The following is a 16,318-nucleotide window of genomic DNA, read 5'->3' on the forward strand; positions in this document are numbered from 1 at the left end:
TTAAATTTGAATAAAAATCTCTCTTACCCTTAAATAAAATTGAGTTTGAGTTAACAATATACAACAGTATTATGATTTCTTTACAGCAAACAAACCCTACAAAATAACTTTACCCCAAAAATCAATAAACTAGCAGTTTAATGCATATTTGCCTGTAAGCACTAATTATGCATTTAATTGTTCATGATTATGATATTGAAATGGGTCTGTCCCTTGATAAAGATTACAACATTAGTTATAATCAAACTTAACTAAGTAGTAGCTTTGTTTTAATCACATTAAATGTAATTTTCACACAGATCTATGAGTCCAAATTTTGTGCAAGCAGGTTATGTTTTAATGTCTTTTTTGCCTTATGCGTCAGATCAGACGCATTAAATTTTCTGTATTTGTAAATATAGAAACAGTTACATGAACATTTATGGTTTAAAAGATATTTTGCAGGATCTAACCCCACGCTTTCCCTCAACCCAACCAGTTCCCAACCATACAAAACACAACAAGCAAGTAAAAGTACAGTCAAATGTATTTATTACATTAAAAAACAATATAAAAGTATTAAAACGTATCGTTTCCAATTCTACTTGACAAATATTGATGGCTTTTCTGTCACTTTGGATGGAAGAGTCTGCTAAATGCCTAAATGTAAAATGTATTACAAACAATTCGGTCGCAAACCTTGCAAAATGAAGCCATACGATCATTTTATATGAAGAAATCCATGAATGCAACCCACAGTCAGATCTCATTCTAACATAAACTGGAAAATTGGAGCGTGGTGCAATTTGTCACGAAAGCCAATAGCGCTTAACATTCTTAGCTTATCTGATGCAAATGCAGTTGGTCACGAGACACACGAGAGCCAATATTTACAATCAAAGATGACATAACATCACTTTTCTGCAGCACCTACAAGTAGGTCTACAACGGATCTCGTATTTATAGTTTTGCATCTTTTCTTCACATAAATCAATCATGTGACCCCTGTCCTCTTGCAATATTTGATACTTTTTGAAAAAATTGTGACTGTCTCGTAAGCTGTGTTTTCTATCATATAAATAAATTGGTACGTTATTTCCCATGACTGAATAGTGTAGTGCGTAATATAAATACAAGTTATCCTGGCGGTTTAAATTAAAAATCATATATATAGAGGATATGTTGTTTATCTACGAAGAACAAGTTTTCCCTCATGAGGAGGCACCTTCAAAATGTCCCTCTGAAAAGAAAAAGAAAATACACACAAAGTAATTCTTTAATAAAAATGCACTGAACTAATCAAAATATTATAAACATATTTACGACATCATGTATTTTACTGCACACAGTCACACACATAAAAAAGCAAGCGTTTAGAACATATGGTTAAATTGGTTTTAATTCAACATACGGTTATTAAATTGTAATGAACACAAGACTTGTATTCCGCATACTAGAGCTCAATAAATAATATAAACAATAAATTAATAAAGTAATTTTATTCTCACCTCAATGAGAGTCTTAATTTGGGTACCTTGGCATGTTATACTCATTTTCCAATTCTTTACATGACCTTTTCCACCCATTTCCTCAAACCGAAAAGGTGTAATTAGTTGTTCTTCTATTTTAATGATTTTTTGTTCTCCTGAAACGTAAATGGACTTTTATGCAATTATTGTGCAAAAAATGATTATCAATCAATATACAACGATAGCTGTCATGGCGGCCAAGGAACGGGTGCAGGTAAACGTTGAACTCAAAAAGGTTTATATAAACAAAAGCCCACGTGGGGGAAAATTACATAACATAAATTGATAACAATAACTGACGAGACAAACACACTACTTGACTTTGACTTAACAATGACAAAATTGTCAAACAAACCAACAAACCAAAACAATTCAGCAAAGGACAGAACACACTGGGGCCTTAAATAGGAAAACTAAACAAGATAACAAGGCAAGGTCAGGTGAGGGGAGCTAACCAATAAAAATAATGAGGACACAAGACACGGAAGCACACAGCCCCAACAGAGGTCATGTGCTGCTACCACACAAAACATGGGTATCACCACGATCCTGCCACATGAACTATGAATTACTGTTACATTCTGGCAGGATCATGACAGATAGCATTGTATTGATTTTTAGCATTGCATTGATTTCTCATTCTAAAAACACATTGAAAATATGCAAGTATTGTTTAATTCTTCAATTTATAGCCAATAGGAAAGGGAATCTAATGAAAAAATAGGTCTTTTTAAAATATATTTTGGAGCGTTCCAAGACTAAAATGCTTGTTTGAGCTGTCTTAAAGGGACACTCCACTTAAAAAAAAATTATCATTTTCCAGCTCCCCTAGAGTTAAACATTTGATTTTTACCGTTTTGGAATCCATTCAGCTGATCTCCGGGTCTGGTGCTAGCACTTTTAGCATAGCTTAGCACAATCCATTGAATCTGATTAGACCATTAGCATCGCGCTCAAAAATAACCAAAGAGTTTTGATATTTTTCCTATTTAAAACTTGACTCTTCTATAGTTACATCGTGTACTAAGACAGACGAAAAATTAAAAGTTGTGATTTTCTAGGCAGATAACTATACTCTCATTCTGGCGTAATAATCAAGGACTTTGCTGCCGTAACATGGCTGCAGGAGGTGCAATGATATTACGCAGCAGCCGAAAATAGTCCTCTTAGTACCTTTCAATGGCAGGGGAGTTATTTTCGGGCACTGCATAATATCATTACGCCTGCTGCAGCCATGTTACATCAGCAAAGTCCTTGATTATTATGCCAGAATAAGAGTATGGTTCATAGCCATATCTGCCTAGAAAATCGCAACTTTTAATTTCCCGTCGGTCTTAGTACACGATGTAACTACAAAAGAGTCAAGTTTTTGATATGAAAAATATTGAAACTATTTGGTTATTTTTTAGCGCAATGGTTATTGCGCTAAAAAATGGTTTTATAATGGTTGATAACAGTAATCACATTCAAATCCAGACTCAAATACATCTGTTTAATGATGACAAATACCGATTTCATTTCCGTCATGATTTTTTTTCGCTATTTTCGATTTTGTCGAAAAAAAATAAAAACGAACTAGTCCTAGGTTTTTCGACCGATCGAAACCATTCCAGTGTTGTAATATTCCTTGGAGGGTGAATATCAAAAGTTATCAAAAAAATTGAACTTTCGACTCACAGCCACGCCCAAACGCCCCCAATTGGCGGAGCCTCTTGGATTTAAATGGCTATAACTTGGGATTGGAAAGAGGTATCGACACCAAATTTAGTACACATATACAGGGGACTATTCTGGGGTCATGTGCAAAAAATTTGCGCATTTGTCTCTTGGCCATGAAGGTCTGTGTAAGAAAAAATTCGGCCTGTTTAAGTGATTGTGTATTATGCAGTGTTTCAGATATCTACAAGATCTTCATATCATTTAATAGAGGTACTTATAATGAACAACTTTTCCCCAAGAAGCACTTGTCTCAGTCAAATCGTTTGTTTGATATTCATCATTTTCTTTTAAACCTACTTTTGCGAACTAGTCCTAGATTTTTTGACCGATCTGAACCAATCAAGTGCAAAAATATTCCTTAGACACTGAATATCAATAATTATCAAAAAAAATGGAACTTTGCACTCGTGGTCGCAACACCACGGTCAAAAGTACGAAGAGGCGGGGCCACAAATACTTAAATGGCTATCATTTATGATAGGAATGAGATATCAACACGAAACTTGGTACACATATGTATAGACCAAGGCTGAGGTCACATGCAAAAAATTGCAGAAATTGTCCACTAGGTGGCGCTATAACCTAAGAAGAAAGAACGATTACTATTGCATATGTATACGACACATAAATATTTGTCTGACCTACTTGTTATTTTGCACATAAAATCTGCTTTCAGATTCTTATAATGGTCTTTTAGGATAATTACATATCTTAGAAAACATGCCGACCAACAGTCAACCAGCATTAACCATGTACAGCGTAATGGTCAAGCGTAATGGTGTGCGATTACAACTAAACTGACGGGCCTGTTTGTCTTATGTTCTCAAGTGTCTGTGAAGATTTTTGGCTCATTATTCAAGAAATATTTGCATCTAGAACAACGGGTGTTACCTTAACTGTTCCCTAGATCAGTGCTTCTCAATGTTATTCCTTTGTATATTGTTGTTTGTGAGTATTAAGTCTTATTGACCAACACTGCAATTTTTGCTTGCTTTTGTAAATGTGTGTGTGTTTGTGTTGTGTGTCTGTGTGTGTTTTAGGGCATGTACACACACTGGTTGTATCAGGGCTACAACAACTTACAGTAGGTTGCCCAAAAAGAGGGCTAAACAATTAGCCACATACTGTGCCTTGTCTGCAACCATATATGCTAAAGTCGATGCCATTTATATCCATAGCAAGTGCAAAAATTGCAGAGATTTTCCACTAGGTGGCGCTATAACCTAAGAACAAATAACGATAACTATAGCATTGACACATAAATATTTGTCTGACCTACTTGTTATTTTGCACATAACATCTACTTTCAGGTTCTTATAATGGTCTATGAGGATATTTATATATCTTAGAAAACATGCCACTCAACAGCCAACCAGTATTAACCATGTACGAGTCACGCCTAATGGTGTGTGATTACAACTTAACTCATGGGAGTATTGGTCTTATGTTTCCAAGTGTCTGTGAGGATTTTTAGTTCATCTTTCTAAAAAACCTTTGTGTCTAACACAATGTGTGCGAAGTAAACAGTTCTCTAGATCAGTGGTTCTCAACACACCCGTTTCAAATAATCAGCACAATAGTAGAGATCTCTATGAACTGAACTGATTGTGTCAGATGAGAGAAACATACAAAATGTGCAGGGCAGTGGTCCTCCAGAAACGGAGTAGAGAACCGCTGCTCTAGATGTTTATGTTTATATGAAAAAAACTATTTTGTTTTTTCTGTCCTCTGTGTGTAAAGATATATCAAATTTAATGAATTTGAATACCTGCTGTTGTATGCATAGATTTTATGTGATGTCACACGGTGGTGTAGGTGCCATTTGTACGACTGAATTGCAGCACCCATGTTTAAAGATATGGATTAAAGTTTTCCATTATCTCCAAAACTCTCAGCATCATCAGAAATGAATTGCTGCTATTAAGAGGATATATGTCAGGCTGTATTTACATCAGTAGCATTAGGATTCTCTTCTACCTTCCATGACATAAACGTGTCCTGACATGATGTATAATACAAAGTAGTTACATTTTTATACGTTCTTTTCAAAGTATTGCACCCAAAACCTCATGTAATAATGCAATTGGTTATTATTCACATAAATGACCTGCTAGAACCCAACTAAATAGCTGCAGTTTATGAAAGTGAACACAGACAAATGCTCCCCAGCAAATATGCTGCAAATCTACTAAATGACATGACATTTGTTATTGACACAATTTGATATTGAAAACATATCTGGATCAGTTATTTATTGGCCCAGCCTAAAAATCACAAGCCAATAATTGCAGAGCTATACCACTATTTGACCATTTAACATGACAGAGCCTAAAAATTTAATTAATTAATTAAATTAACATTGCTTTATTGTTTCCAAATCCAAAAATCAGTATTCTCTTATATACTCTCTGTGTGAAACACAGACCCTCATTAACATACTTAAGAGCATGCTTATTAGGATTTGAATTAAAAATGTGTCTATCTTTATTTACTTTTCAATATTCACTACTAATTTTATGTTAATTTAATTGTAAAATTATTATTTATTATTAAAAAATGTATACTCAATGAAATTGTGTTCACAGGTTTCATCAATGGATACATGATTTAACTTTATGAAGTCATTGTTATTATGTTAAATAAACATTTCGTCAATCATTCTGACGGTATCCGTTTTTACAGTCATGTGACATTCTGACAAAGGTGAAACATTTAAATAGGTTGATGAACTCTTGAAGGACACCAAGCATATGGAGTTATGGTGATTTATTTCAAAGTATTTTTTCCTAACCCTGCCATTTCTGCTTCTGTGTGTAAATGCATGTATGTGTGTAAGCTTATTCTTCATCATTGTTGTGTTATAGGTTAGCCCTGTGAGACCTATATCTTTATATCAGAACATCATAGAGAAATTGTGGTGGGCTGTTTTGTCTCATGTTAACAATTTTTGAAACATTTTGTGTGGCAAATCTTGCCACGGCATGGACCACATCATATTTTCTTCAGAAAATGTACCTAATTGGTAACATGTTAGTATTTCAGATTCTCAGTAGATTTGATAACAATGCAGCAAATCTGCACAGGCATGCCCTTAAAGGTCTTAAAGGGGTCATATTATGAGATTTTTTTAAAGATGTAAAATAAATCGTTTGTGTCCCCAGAGTGTGTATGTGAAGTGTTAGCTCAAAATACCCCACATATCATTTATTATAGCATGTTAAAATTGACACTTTGTAGGCCTGACCAAAATTGTGCCGTTTTTGGGTGTTTCCTTGAAAATGCAAATGAGCTGATGAAATGCAAACACTGATCACAATCATGGTGGTTTGTTGCAATTGAAACTCAATTGAGCTGTCAATATTTTTTTTCTCTCTGCACTAAATGGCAGTGCTGTGGTTGGATAGTGCATATAAAGGGGGCGGTATTATTGTAATTCTACCTCACAAAACAGGCCAAATTTGAACGACCTAATTTTTCACATGGTTGCAGAGAATGGTTTCCCCAAACAAAGTTACTGGGTTGATCTGTTTCACATTTTCTAGGTTGATAGAAGCACTGGGGACCCAATTATAGCACTTACACATGGATAAAGTCAGATTTTCACGCTATGACCCCTTTAAGGTCCCAAATCGCTTGAACCCTGGCAATCGCTGCTTGCAGCTATATTTTCTCTTGTTTTTATTCTTATTTTTAACTGTTTTATACTTTTATTCCTGTTTTATTATTTTTCACACATTTAAACAGTTTTTATTAAAATCACATTTATTTTCTTTTAATTGATATTTTAAATTCATGTATCTTTGATTTTTTGTTTTCTCATCTTTATGTATAAAGCACTTTGAATGACCTCTGTGTATGAAATGTGCTATACAAATAAACTTGCCTTGCCTTGCCAATGCTAATTGTCTAATCAGATTCAATAAATTATGCTAAGCTTAAATAAAAGTGGTATCGCCAGACCGGGAGATTGGCTGAATGGATTCCAAAAAGGTAAAAATCAAATGTTTAACTCTAAAATTAGGATATTTTAAAAAAAGTGTAGTTACCCTTTAACTGAAAACAGCCTGCACTCACATATTTTAAAATACAGAATGGCGGTGCCATGACTTTCTTTAAGATTTGTCATAATAATGTTTTGTAAGGTATGTTTATAAAAACTACTTAAATATTCTAATATTACTTAGGCGTAATCCTATTTAAAGTTTAACCTTGTCTGGGAAACTGCCCCTGGATGTTTACATTATGTTCATCCAACTTAAGATGGTGTTACAGTAAATGCCTATTCAGAATGCAATCTTATTTTTTACTGAGTGAAAGAATAGATCTTACGTTTATACAGGCCTTCTCGGTCCAGTAAGGCCTCAATTTCCCCACACTTAACAGGAAGCCATCTTTCATTAGAAGGGATGTCCCACAGATTCTGTGATGTGTCCATGGGATAAAAATCCCTTTGGGTCTCTTGTGGGAAGACAGAGAATGGATGAAATGACCAAGCTGCCATCTTGTATGCATTATGGTGTAGTAGTAAATGTATAGACCAATGAGCCCAAACATTCTGGGGTGCGTTCTCCGATAACGTTCTCTCTTAGCGCGCTACGAAGACTCAAAAGGTACACCTTAACTACAGGTATACCTTTCCTACGTGTGTTCTCCGAACTATACCTTAGGATGTTGCTTAAGGTAAACCTTCTTAAGTTCAACCTTAGCGGGTGCTGTCCATGGTGGAGGTGCTGAATAGGTTGATATCGATTACTCGACAATCAATTATTCACTTTATGTAAGGTTTCGCTGCGTTATGAGATAGCGGTGTTCTTTATTAAAGAAACATTTTAGAAATAGTTCAAGTTAAATTTATTAGTAATATCTGTTAAAAAATATTTCAAATTGAAAAACAACTAAATTCAACCTTCTATAATTTATATCAAACCCGTGCAAAACCCGCAACTTTATTTCCAAACGTATCATGTTTAAACTGCTCTAATTCATCCGCTATGCCTTCACTTGAAAGGATAAATTATATTAGGGGTTCCCAATAAGTGCGTTGCCCAGGGGAATAAAGTGGGTCGTGCAAGTAATTGGTTGTGCATTACACTTAAAATATATAAAAACAAACTGTTGTTGTTCATTATTTCACGCGTTAATTGTGCTTGGACAGTGGATGCGCAAGCAGCCTCGTTACAATGCGGATAAAGCTTAATGGACGCATTTCTGGAGCCTGTCTGTCTACCTCAAATATAACATATAACATATAATATATAATAAATATATATTATGATTACTTTAGATTTTAGCTTTGATTAGTTTTAATGTGGAAATTGTGTTGACTTTAGGAGACTATAAGCAAGTTCGCAGTTTGTTTTGAATGTTTATAAAGAATATGGCATGCAGTTGCCTCAAAGTTATAAAACATTAAAAATAACATGAACAATCCTAATTAGTTTCTTATTTTTTATTTTACCCGATTTATTTATGCAGCTAAAATACTTGCCGGTAGACTAAGATTTAACGGATATGAAATGCACAAATGAAATCGTAGGATTCGCTGTATAGCTGTCATGATTCTGCCCTTTTGTCATTTTATTATTCCAGTCTTGAGGCAGGATCATGGCAGGCCCAGGTTGTTTGTGTTTGTATGTCTCGTCTCCTGACTCCGTCCCCTCGTTTCCCTGTTAATCATCCCATTATTGTTTAACCCTTGTCACCTGTTCCCTCTTGATTTGTTCCCTATTTAATGCCCTTGTGTTCTCTGTCCTGTGCCGATTCGTTTTGTAAAGATTCATGTGATACTTGTGCTGTCTTGACTCTAAACCAGTATTTGTGCCTTTGTCTGGATTTACCTGTTTATCTGTAAGTTAGTGTATTGTCAGGAAATTGTTCAAGTTTATTGTTTTGTAGTCAGGTCTTGTTCAGTCCTAGTTTAGTGTCAGTTTTATATTTATTGTCTGTTTATCTTTGCCTTGTTTTACCCCCTCGTGGGTTTTTGTTTTGTATCTTTTGCTATAATAAAGCCTGTTTGTTCATCTATCCTGCAATTGGGTTTTCACTCTCTCCTACCTGGAGATTCCTGACAAGACGAATCGGCCATTTGAGAACCCAGCAGGTAGGATGAACATGTCTGCCCTACGAGCCCACCAGGCTCATCTTCTCTTCGGCCTCAGACAGGGGGAGGCCGATGTGCGGTCCTTTGCTGCTGTCTTTCACGCTGCTGCTAGGGACTCAGGGTTTAATGAGGCTGAACTGAAGTGTATCTACAACCGCTGCCTCAACGAACCCCTCAAACCCTCAGAGATGAGAATGTTGGAGCCCCTGGGCTTTGTGGATCAGGTTCGCTACACAATGAATCGTGAGGAGCTCAGGGGTCCAACTGTGGTGAGACCACCTACCCAACTGCCATCTGTCCCTGAGGGCTGTGTCCTGGCCGTCGCTTCCCTGGAAGATCCAGGTCTGCCCACTGTGACTCCAGAGAACCCTGCTCTGTCAGTCAGTCTGCGTGGTAAGCGAGGAAGGAGGATTTCGTGGGAGTCAGTGTCTGATGGATCCTCCACAGAGCCCACCATGCCCACGGCGAAACCCACCTTATCTGCTCCACGACCTAGAAGGAAGAAGAGAAAGAAGCGAGCTTCCAGTCCATCTACTCCGTCTCCTCCTGGGCCCCCTGTCACGGCTCCACAGCCAGCTGCAGCGCCCCCTGTCACGGCTCCACAGCCAGCTGCAGCGCCCCCTGTCACGGCTCCACAGCCAGCTGCAGCGCCCCCTGTCACGGCTCCACAGCCAGCTGCAGCGCCCCCTGTCACGGCTCCACAGCCAGCTGCAGCGCCCCCTGTCACGGCTCCACAGCCAGCTGCAGCGCCCCCTGTCACGGCTCCACAGCCAGCTGCAGCGCCCCCCTGTCACGGCTCCACAGCCAGCTGCAGCGCCCCCCCTGTCACGGCTCCACAGCCAGCTGCAGCGCCCCCCTGTCACGGCTCCACAGCCAGCTGCAGCGCCCCCCTGTCACGGCTCCACAGCCAGCTGCAGCGCCCCCCTGTCACGGCTCCACAGCCAGCTGCAGCGCCCCCTGTCACGGCTCCACAGCCAGCTGCAGCGCCCCCTGTCACGGCTCCACAGCCAGCTGCAGCGCCCCCTGTCACGGCTCCACAGCCAGCTGCAGCGCCCCCTGTCACGGCTCCACAGCCAGCTGCAGCGCCCCCTGTCACGGCTCCACAGCCAGCTGCAGCGCCCCCTGTCACGGCTCCACAGCCAGCTGCAGCGCCCCCTGTCACGGCTCCACAGCCAGCTGCAGCGCCCCCTGTCACGGCTCCACAGCCTGCTGCAGCGCCCCCTGTCACGGCTCCACAGCCAGCTGCAGCGCCCCCTGTCACGGCTCCACAGCCAGCTGCAGCGCCCCCTGTCTCGACCCCTGTCTCGCCACCGCTGCCGGATGCAGCGCCCCCTGTCTTGGACTCTGTCTCGCCATCTGTGTCTGCCTCCGTCTCCATGTCTTCCTTGGACCCTCTTCCCTACCCAGCCAGCCCTGTTTTGTCTCGTCCTGCTCCCATGTCTGCCCCCTTTGCTCCATGGAACCCAACCATGTTCCCGTTCGTTCCCCCTGTCAACCCTGCCACTGTCCTGTCTCAGTTTGTCCACCCTGGAACTGTTCCTGTCCCGTCTCAGTTTGTCCAGTCTGGAACTGTTCCTCATGTGTCTCCTCCCAGACCTATTTCCAAGACCCCCACTAAACTTGCCCGTACTCCTCGTCCTCGTCCTCAGCCCTCGTCTGATTCCCCTGGTCCTAAGACTTTTTGCCCACCCAAGCCCACCCTACCTGGACCTTCTCCTATAAACTCTGTTCCCCCTCCCCCCCCTCCCTTGTTTATTTTTATTGTGTCACCCCAACCCTTTTGTAATTCTCCATTGTTTGCCACTGCTGTTATTTGTCATGTTTCATTGGGTTCTGTCATGTATGCAGTCTGTCATGTCCCGTCTTTAGTGTTTCCCCTGAGGAGCGTCTGGGAGTCGCTCCTTAAGGGGGGGGGTTCTGTCATGATTCTGCCCTCTTGTCATTTTATTATTCCAGTCTTGAGGCAGGATCATGGCAGGCCCAGGTTGTTTGTGTTTGTATGTCTCGTCTCCTGACTCCACCCCCTCGTTTCCCTGTTAATCATCCCATTATTGTTTAACCCTTGTCACCTGTTCCCTCTTGATTTGTTCCCTATTTAATGCCCTTGTGTTCTCTGTCCTGTGCCGATTCGTTTGTAAAGATTCATGTGATACTTGTGCTGTCTTGACTCTAAACCAGTATTTGTGCCTTTGTCTGGATTTACCTGTTTATCTGTAAGTTAGTGTATTGTCAGGAAATTGTTCAAGTTTATTGTTTTGTAGTCAGGTCTTGTTCAGTCCTAGTTTAGTGTCAGTTTTATATTTATTGTCTGTTTATCTTTGCCTTGTTTTACCCCCTCGTGGGTTTTTGTTTTGTATCTTTTGTTATAATAAAGCCTGTTTGTTCATCTATCCTGCAATTGGGTTTTCACTCTATCTCCTACCTGGAGATTCCTGACAATAGCTGCCAGTTTCACCAACTCATCACCCAAAATATATTCTTTAAATAGTTTCTTAATCCTGTAGCATTTAATAGTTCGCAGTTGATGTCCCTTTGGAAAACATAGTTAAAAATCTAACAACCATCAATGTAATGATGTCTAATTATGTGAATGGTTTATTCTTTAAATATAAAAATATTTGCCTAATTAAACACGGAGTGTTTTTTTTTTTTACAAATATTTAGTTATATAGACTGCAATGTAAGCTTTTATGAAGCCCCTAGTGGAGTCATGTGGGATAAGGTATAGCTAAGAGTGCTCCAGACCAACCTTCCGAACGAACGACTTACAGAAGTGATACGTAACTAAGAACGTTTCGGAAAACACGTATTAGCGATAAGGTACAGCTTAAGGTACAACTTAAGAACGACGTAGCGTTAAGGTAGTTTCGGAGAACGCAGCCCAGATCAGTCCAAAAAGCAAGACCACATGCAGAGAGAGTGTGATGTGTGACCTTGTTGCAATGCAGGTATACCTCATTATGGCAATAGTATTCCTTTGCTGTAGCTCAGAGGTAGAGCATTGCATTAGCAGAACAAAAGGTCATGGGTTTTAACCCAGGGAACACACACACACACTGATAAAATGTATAGCTTGTAATGCACTGTAAGTCGCTTTGGATAAAAGTGTCTGCTCCGTAAATGTTAATTCCTGATGGCATATGGCAAAACTATTCTTAAAAAAATAAATTTCTGTGATTGTCTGTGCCTGTTTTTTTCTTTACTTTTTTCTTTCCCTTTTACTATTTTTCATACATTATAGTAACTACAAATAATGGTTACACTTTACCTCCTGGCATTGCCGCACTATTTTAAATATATGTATACCTGTAAAAGTGGTGCTAGGTTCTTCTCTTGCTTCTCTTTTGTTTGATCTTTTAGTGGCTTCATTTGCATTCTCCACAACATGACTCCCAGCAGGTGAATATTTACGCAACTCTGAAAAAAAGAATGTGTGCCCCCCAGTTTCTTAACAAACATAAATTAAAGCATTATTGATGAGGTAAATTCAATCATAAACTTTGGATAAATGCACTTTATTAATTAAATTGTTGTATTAATGACTGCAATTATCAGGTAGTTGTCTTCAGTGCGCAAATGAAAAATGGCACTGAAGACATTTACATGAGATTAGGTAAGAGAAAACTGAGTAAATTTATGATCGTTAGTCGATTTAATAATAAAAGTCAAATGTGTATATACAGGCAATAATAGGTAGCAGTAATAAATAAGGTAATAAACAAATGAAAAGGAGCAGGTAATCTGTGGACACAACGTGTACATTATTATGCTATCCTGGCGCCGGGCCTGAATGTAGATTCACCAACTGATTGACTGACAGATAAACAGACAGAAAGAAATATTAACAAAACTCACCCTGCTCTAAAGATTGAGTCAGTTCAAAGATTTGAGGGTACCGCTCCAAGATATGCTTCTCATTCACACATTTCCAAAATCTTCTAACACATTTTGATCCCTTTTTTTCAATATAGTCCAACACCTTATAGACATTTTCATCACTGTTCTCCGGGTCAAGTGCACTCTTCATTAAAGAAGAAAAGAGACATAAAGGGGTGGATGAAACATATAAAAAAAATTATTATAATAAACAAAAAGGAGAGAAAAAATGTCATCAAAGAGTTGGAAAGCAAAGTTTAAAGCATAAAATATGTTTGTTTGCTACTCTAAAAAATTATATGTCCACCGGTTTCACATAACTGGGTTAATTTGCATTTACAGTAAATAACATAATTTATTCCAATAAAAATAAGTAGTTTTAATGGGGTAATGTTTAGTTAAGTCAAATTAACCTCCTAATTTTTTTTCAAAATAATGTCAATTTTTTGCTAATGATCGGGACTTTGCTACCTATCACAACAAGTTTTTTTTTATTACAAAGCAACATGATGGATATTCGAAGCACTCACTACCACATCAACTTCAAAAGTAAGAAGTATAACAAATTTGGATGATTTGTAACCTTATTGTTTCAGATGTTTACTAAAAACACTCTCTCTTGAAACATACAGTGGGGTATGTGCTATGTGTTCAAAAAACCATATAATTAAAGGAGCGGTGAATCAAAAACTCAATTTTAACTTGATAATTTGTAATATAAGAGGTCATCATACTTAAATGAACATCCTACAAGTTTCAGAACTGAAAACGTCCGTGCTACTGAAATATAACCGTTTTTGGCACCAAGCCAGCTAAACACTCCAGTGTGGAATTCGGAAATCTATGACGTCAAAGTAGAATTGAAGCTCCTCCCCATAGCCAAATACAATTACCACTTTTGTAGCCCCGCCCACAGCTTCGCGTGACACACGTGTGTCTCAATCAGTAAACATGTCTTTAAAGATTGACAAATGTACCCAAAATGACTTTTAAATAAATTTTTTCTGAGAGACTTTTATTTTGACGCGGTGATCTGTTATGATAGAGTAACCATGGTAACGAAGACTAGGGTTGTGGAAGAACCGCGTGGGAACAACACAGAAGCTGAATATTTTAATTTGGAGGCTCGGAAAATAACATTAGGAATGTGTGAATAAAGGTTGTTTTTGAAGAGTTCCAGCTCGCGTGGGGAGTGTTTGATTACCTTGTGTACTGTGCGGATTCACTTGTAAAGAAGCAAGTCGATGCTGGATTTGCAGAGAGACTGTGATTAAAAGCACCACTAATATTGGATCTGACGAAAATGACACAGCAAGTAAGACATTTTACTTTATTTAAGTTACTGCGTTTCACTATTGCTTTGTTAGAAGAGATCGCTTGATATGTCCTGTTGTAACATCCGTGTCTAAACACGTATGTTTGACTGTTTTAATTTACTAAAAACATTAAACGATTGATAAAGGTACAACACTTAACAATACGATTGTAATTTAACGGTAGAAATATGCAAAGGAAGGACTTATCCTCTGCAATTTAGATTTTGATGCCCGCTTACTGTGTTGTATACGGTAATTTAGGCAAGTTGCGTTTGAACGGTCAAACACTCAACAAAGCTTTTTTATCATATAACTGTGGTATGTAACGTTACGTGTATCTAAGAGCAACCTCACAAGCACAATAGAAATATACAAAGTTATTGATAAGGATTTATCAGCCGCAGTTTAGTTATGATGCGCGCTTACTGTGTTGTATACGGTACTTTGGTCACTTCGAGTTTAAAGTTTTGTTACTACTTTACTATACGTATTGTCATTTATGTGTATCATCTTTAGCACCCAGAATCTTTTGTGGCTCAAACATATATGTGTTCGGCTGCTATTTTCACACATTAATGTTTTTATAACATTTCCCCACATGTAATGACGGGGAATGAAGCCGTCCAATCATAGCAGTGGGTGTTTACGTCCAGCTCTTCAATGCGGCCCGCCCCTTCAAACGAAGCTTTTCTCCAGAGAGCCACTAATCCATGTTACAAAATAGCCTATAACTTATTGTTTTTGATGTTTTTGAATGTAAAAACCACGCGAACATCATAAGTAGACCTCAGACAACAGTATAAAACAATAAAATCGACAAATTCAACGCCCCTTTAATGCTTTTTCAGTGTTTCCACATTTTGTTTATTTGTTGCATTGTGACACTTACTTCAAGATGAGCTTCTGTAATGATTTTATTATCTTTAAGATGGCGAAGAAGCATCCCTGGGTCACTTATTGTAGATATTTTTGTCTTGTTTTTGCAGAAAATGTCAAATAACCTCTGATCTGTGAAAAATTCAAGCTCCATATTGTAGAAGTTAATGTCGTTGCTTCTGGCTATAAAGAAATAGACGGACAGTGAGACTTTATGCCACTGAGTCTGTTAACAATGTCTAATTCTTTATAAAGCAACAATAAATTCTGCATAACAAATTTGGAGTCAACACAACACAGAAAAAAATAAAAACGGATCTACAAAAAGATAACAAATTTTATAAAAGCTATTTAAAAGATTAAAAGATGTATAATTAACAATAATAGTTATACATTAATTAGGTAGAATGTTTAAAGATTCTGTGCCTATGAAATACAGTGAATATGTTTTATTTAACACTTCATCATTTTAAATCCTGTATTGAGACAAATATTTAAAATTTGTTAGATTTTCAAATACACAACTTTGCTTCCTGTTTTTCCATAAACATAGGCCTTCAAATGGATAATATTTTAAGATATGAATCGCATCACTTTACCTTATGGCTTCTGTTCTCCTGACACCTTAGTAATATAATATTTCTTCCTGGTTTGTCGTTCAAGTCAAAACTAGTTTCCAGTCACATGACCTGTGCTGCGCCCTGGAGGTAAAAACATTGAGCCAACATGGCGGCGTACACAGAGCTATTCGTAGGATGCAGAACTGCTCATTTTATCTTTCTGGTTTTCTCTTTTCATCAGACTGAACACAAGCAAAAGGATTTCCTAAGCATTTTATTTACATTTAGTTTATCTACATGCTTATTTACATCTAACACTGCATTTAAACATTTTAGCTAACTTGAATGGGTTTGAAATCTAAT

General features: G+C 38.1%; 1 protein-coding gene and 1 pseudogene across 1 annotated transcript; both read right to left on the reverse strand.

Moving 5' to 3' along the window:
• Positions 1-569: 569 nt before the first annotated feature.
• On the reverse strand, positions 570-16,243 carry LOC135733980 (uncharacterized). The gene is made up of 7 exons (XM_065252832.2): positions 15,995-16,243; positions 15,409-15,578; positions 13,183-13,348; positions 12,634-12,744; positions 7,557-7,685; positions 1,488-1,624; positions 570-1,219 (listed from the first exon to the last, which is right to left on the reverse strand). The coding sequence occupies exons 2-7, from the start codon at positions 15,547-15,549 to the stop codon at positions 1,166-1,168; spliced, it is 738 nt and encodes a 245-aa protein (XP_065108904.1). The 5' UTR covers positions 15,550-15,578; positions 15,995-16,243; the 3' UTR covers positions 570-1,165.
• Positions 9,557-10,705, reverse strand: LOC141281887 (uncharacterized; annotated as a pseudogene).
• Positions 16,244-16,318: the final 75 nt, after the last annotated feature.

Source organism: Paramisgurnus dabryanus, chromosome 3 (genome assembly GCF_030506205.2).
Source record: "Paramisgurnus dabryanus chromosome 3, PD_genome_1.1, whole genome shotgun sequence".
Classification (NCBI taxonomy): Eukaryota; Metazoa; Chordata; class Actinopteri; order Cypriniformes; family Cobitidae; genus Paramisgurnus; species Paramisgurnus dabryanus.

Coding starts and splice junctions, on each gene's coding strand:
- LOC135733980 (XM_065252832.2), bottom strand. CDS start 15,549: ATGGAGCTTGAATTTTTCACAGATCAGAGGTTATTTGACATTTTCTGC. Junction 7,686..12,633: donor ACCTAGCACCACTTTTACAG/GTATACATATAT, acceptor TCTTCCCACAAG/AGACCCAAAGGGATTTTTAT. Junction 1,220..1,487: donor AAATTAAGACTCTCATTGAG/GTGAGAATAAAA, acceptor TTTTCTTTTCAG/AGGGACATTTTGAAGGTGCC.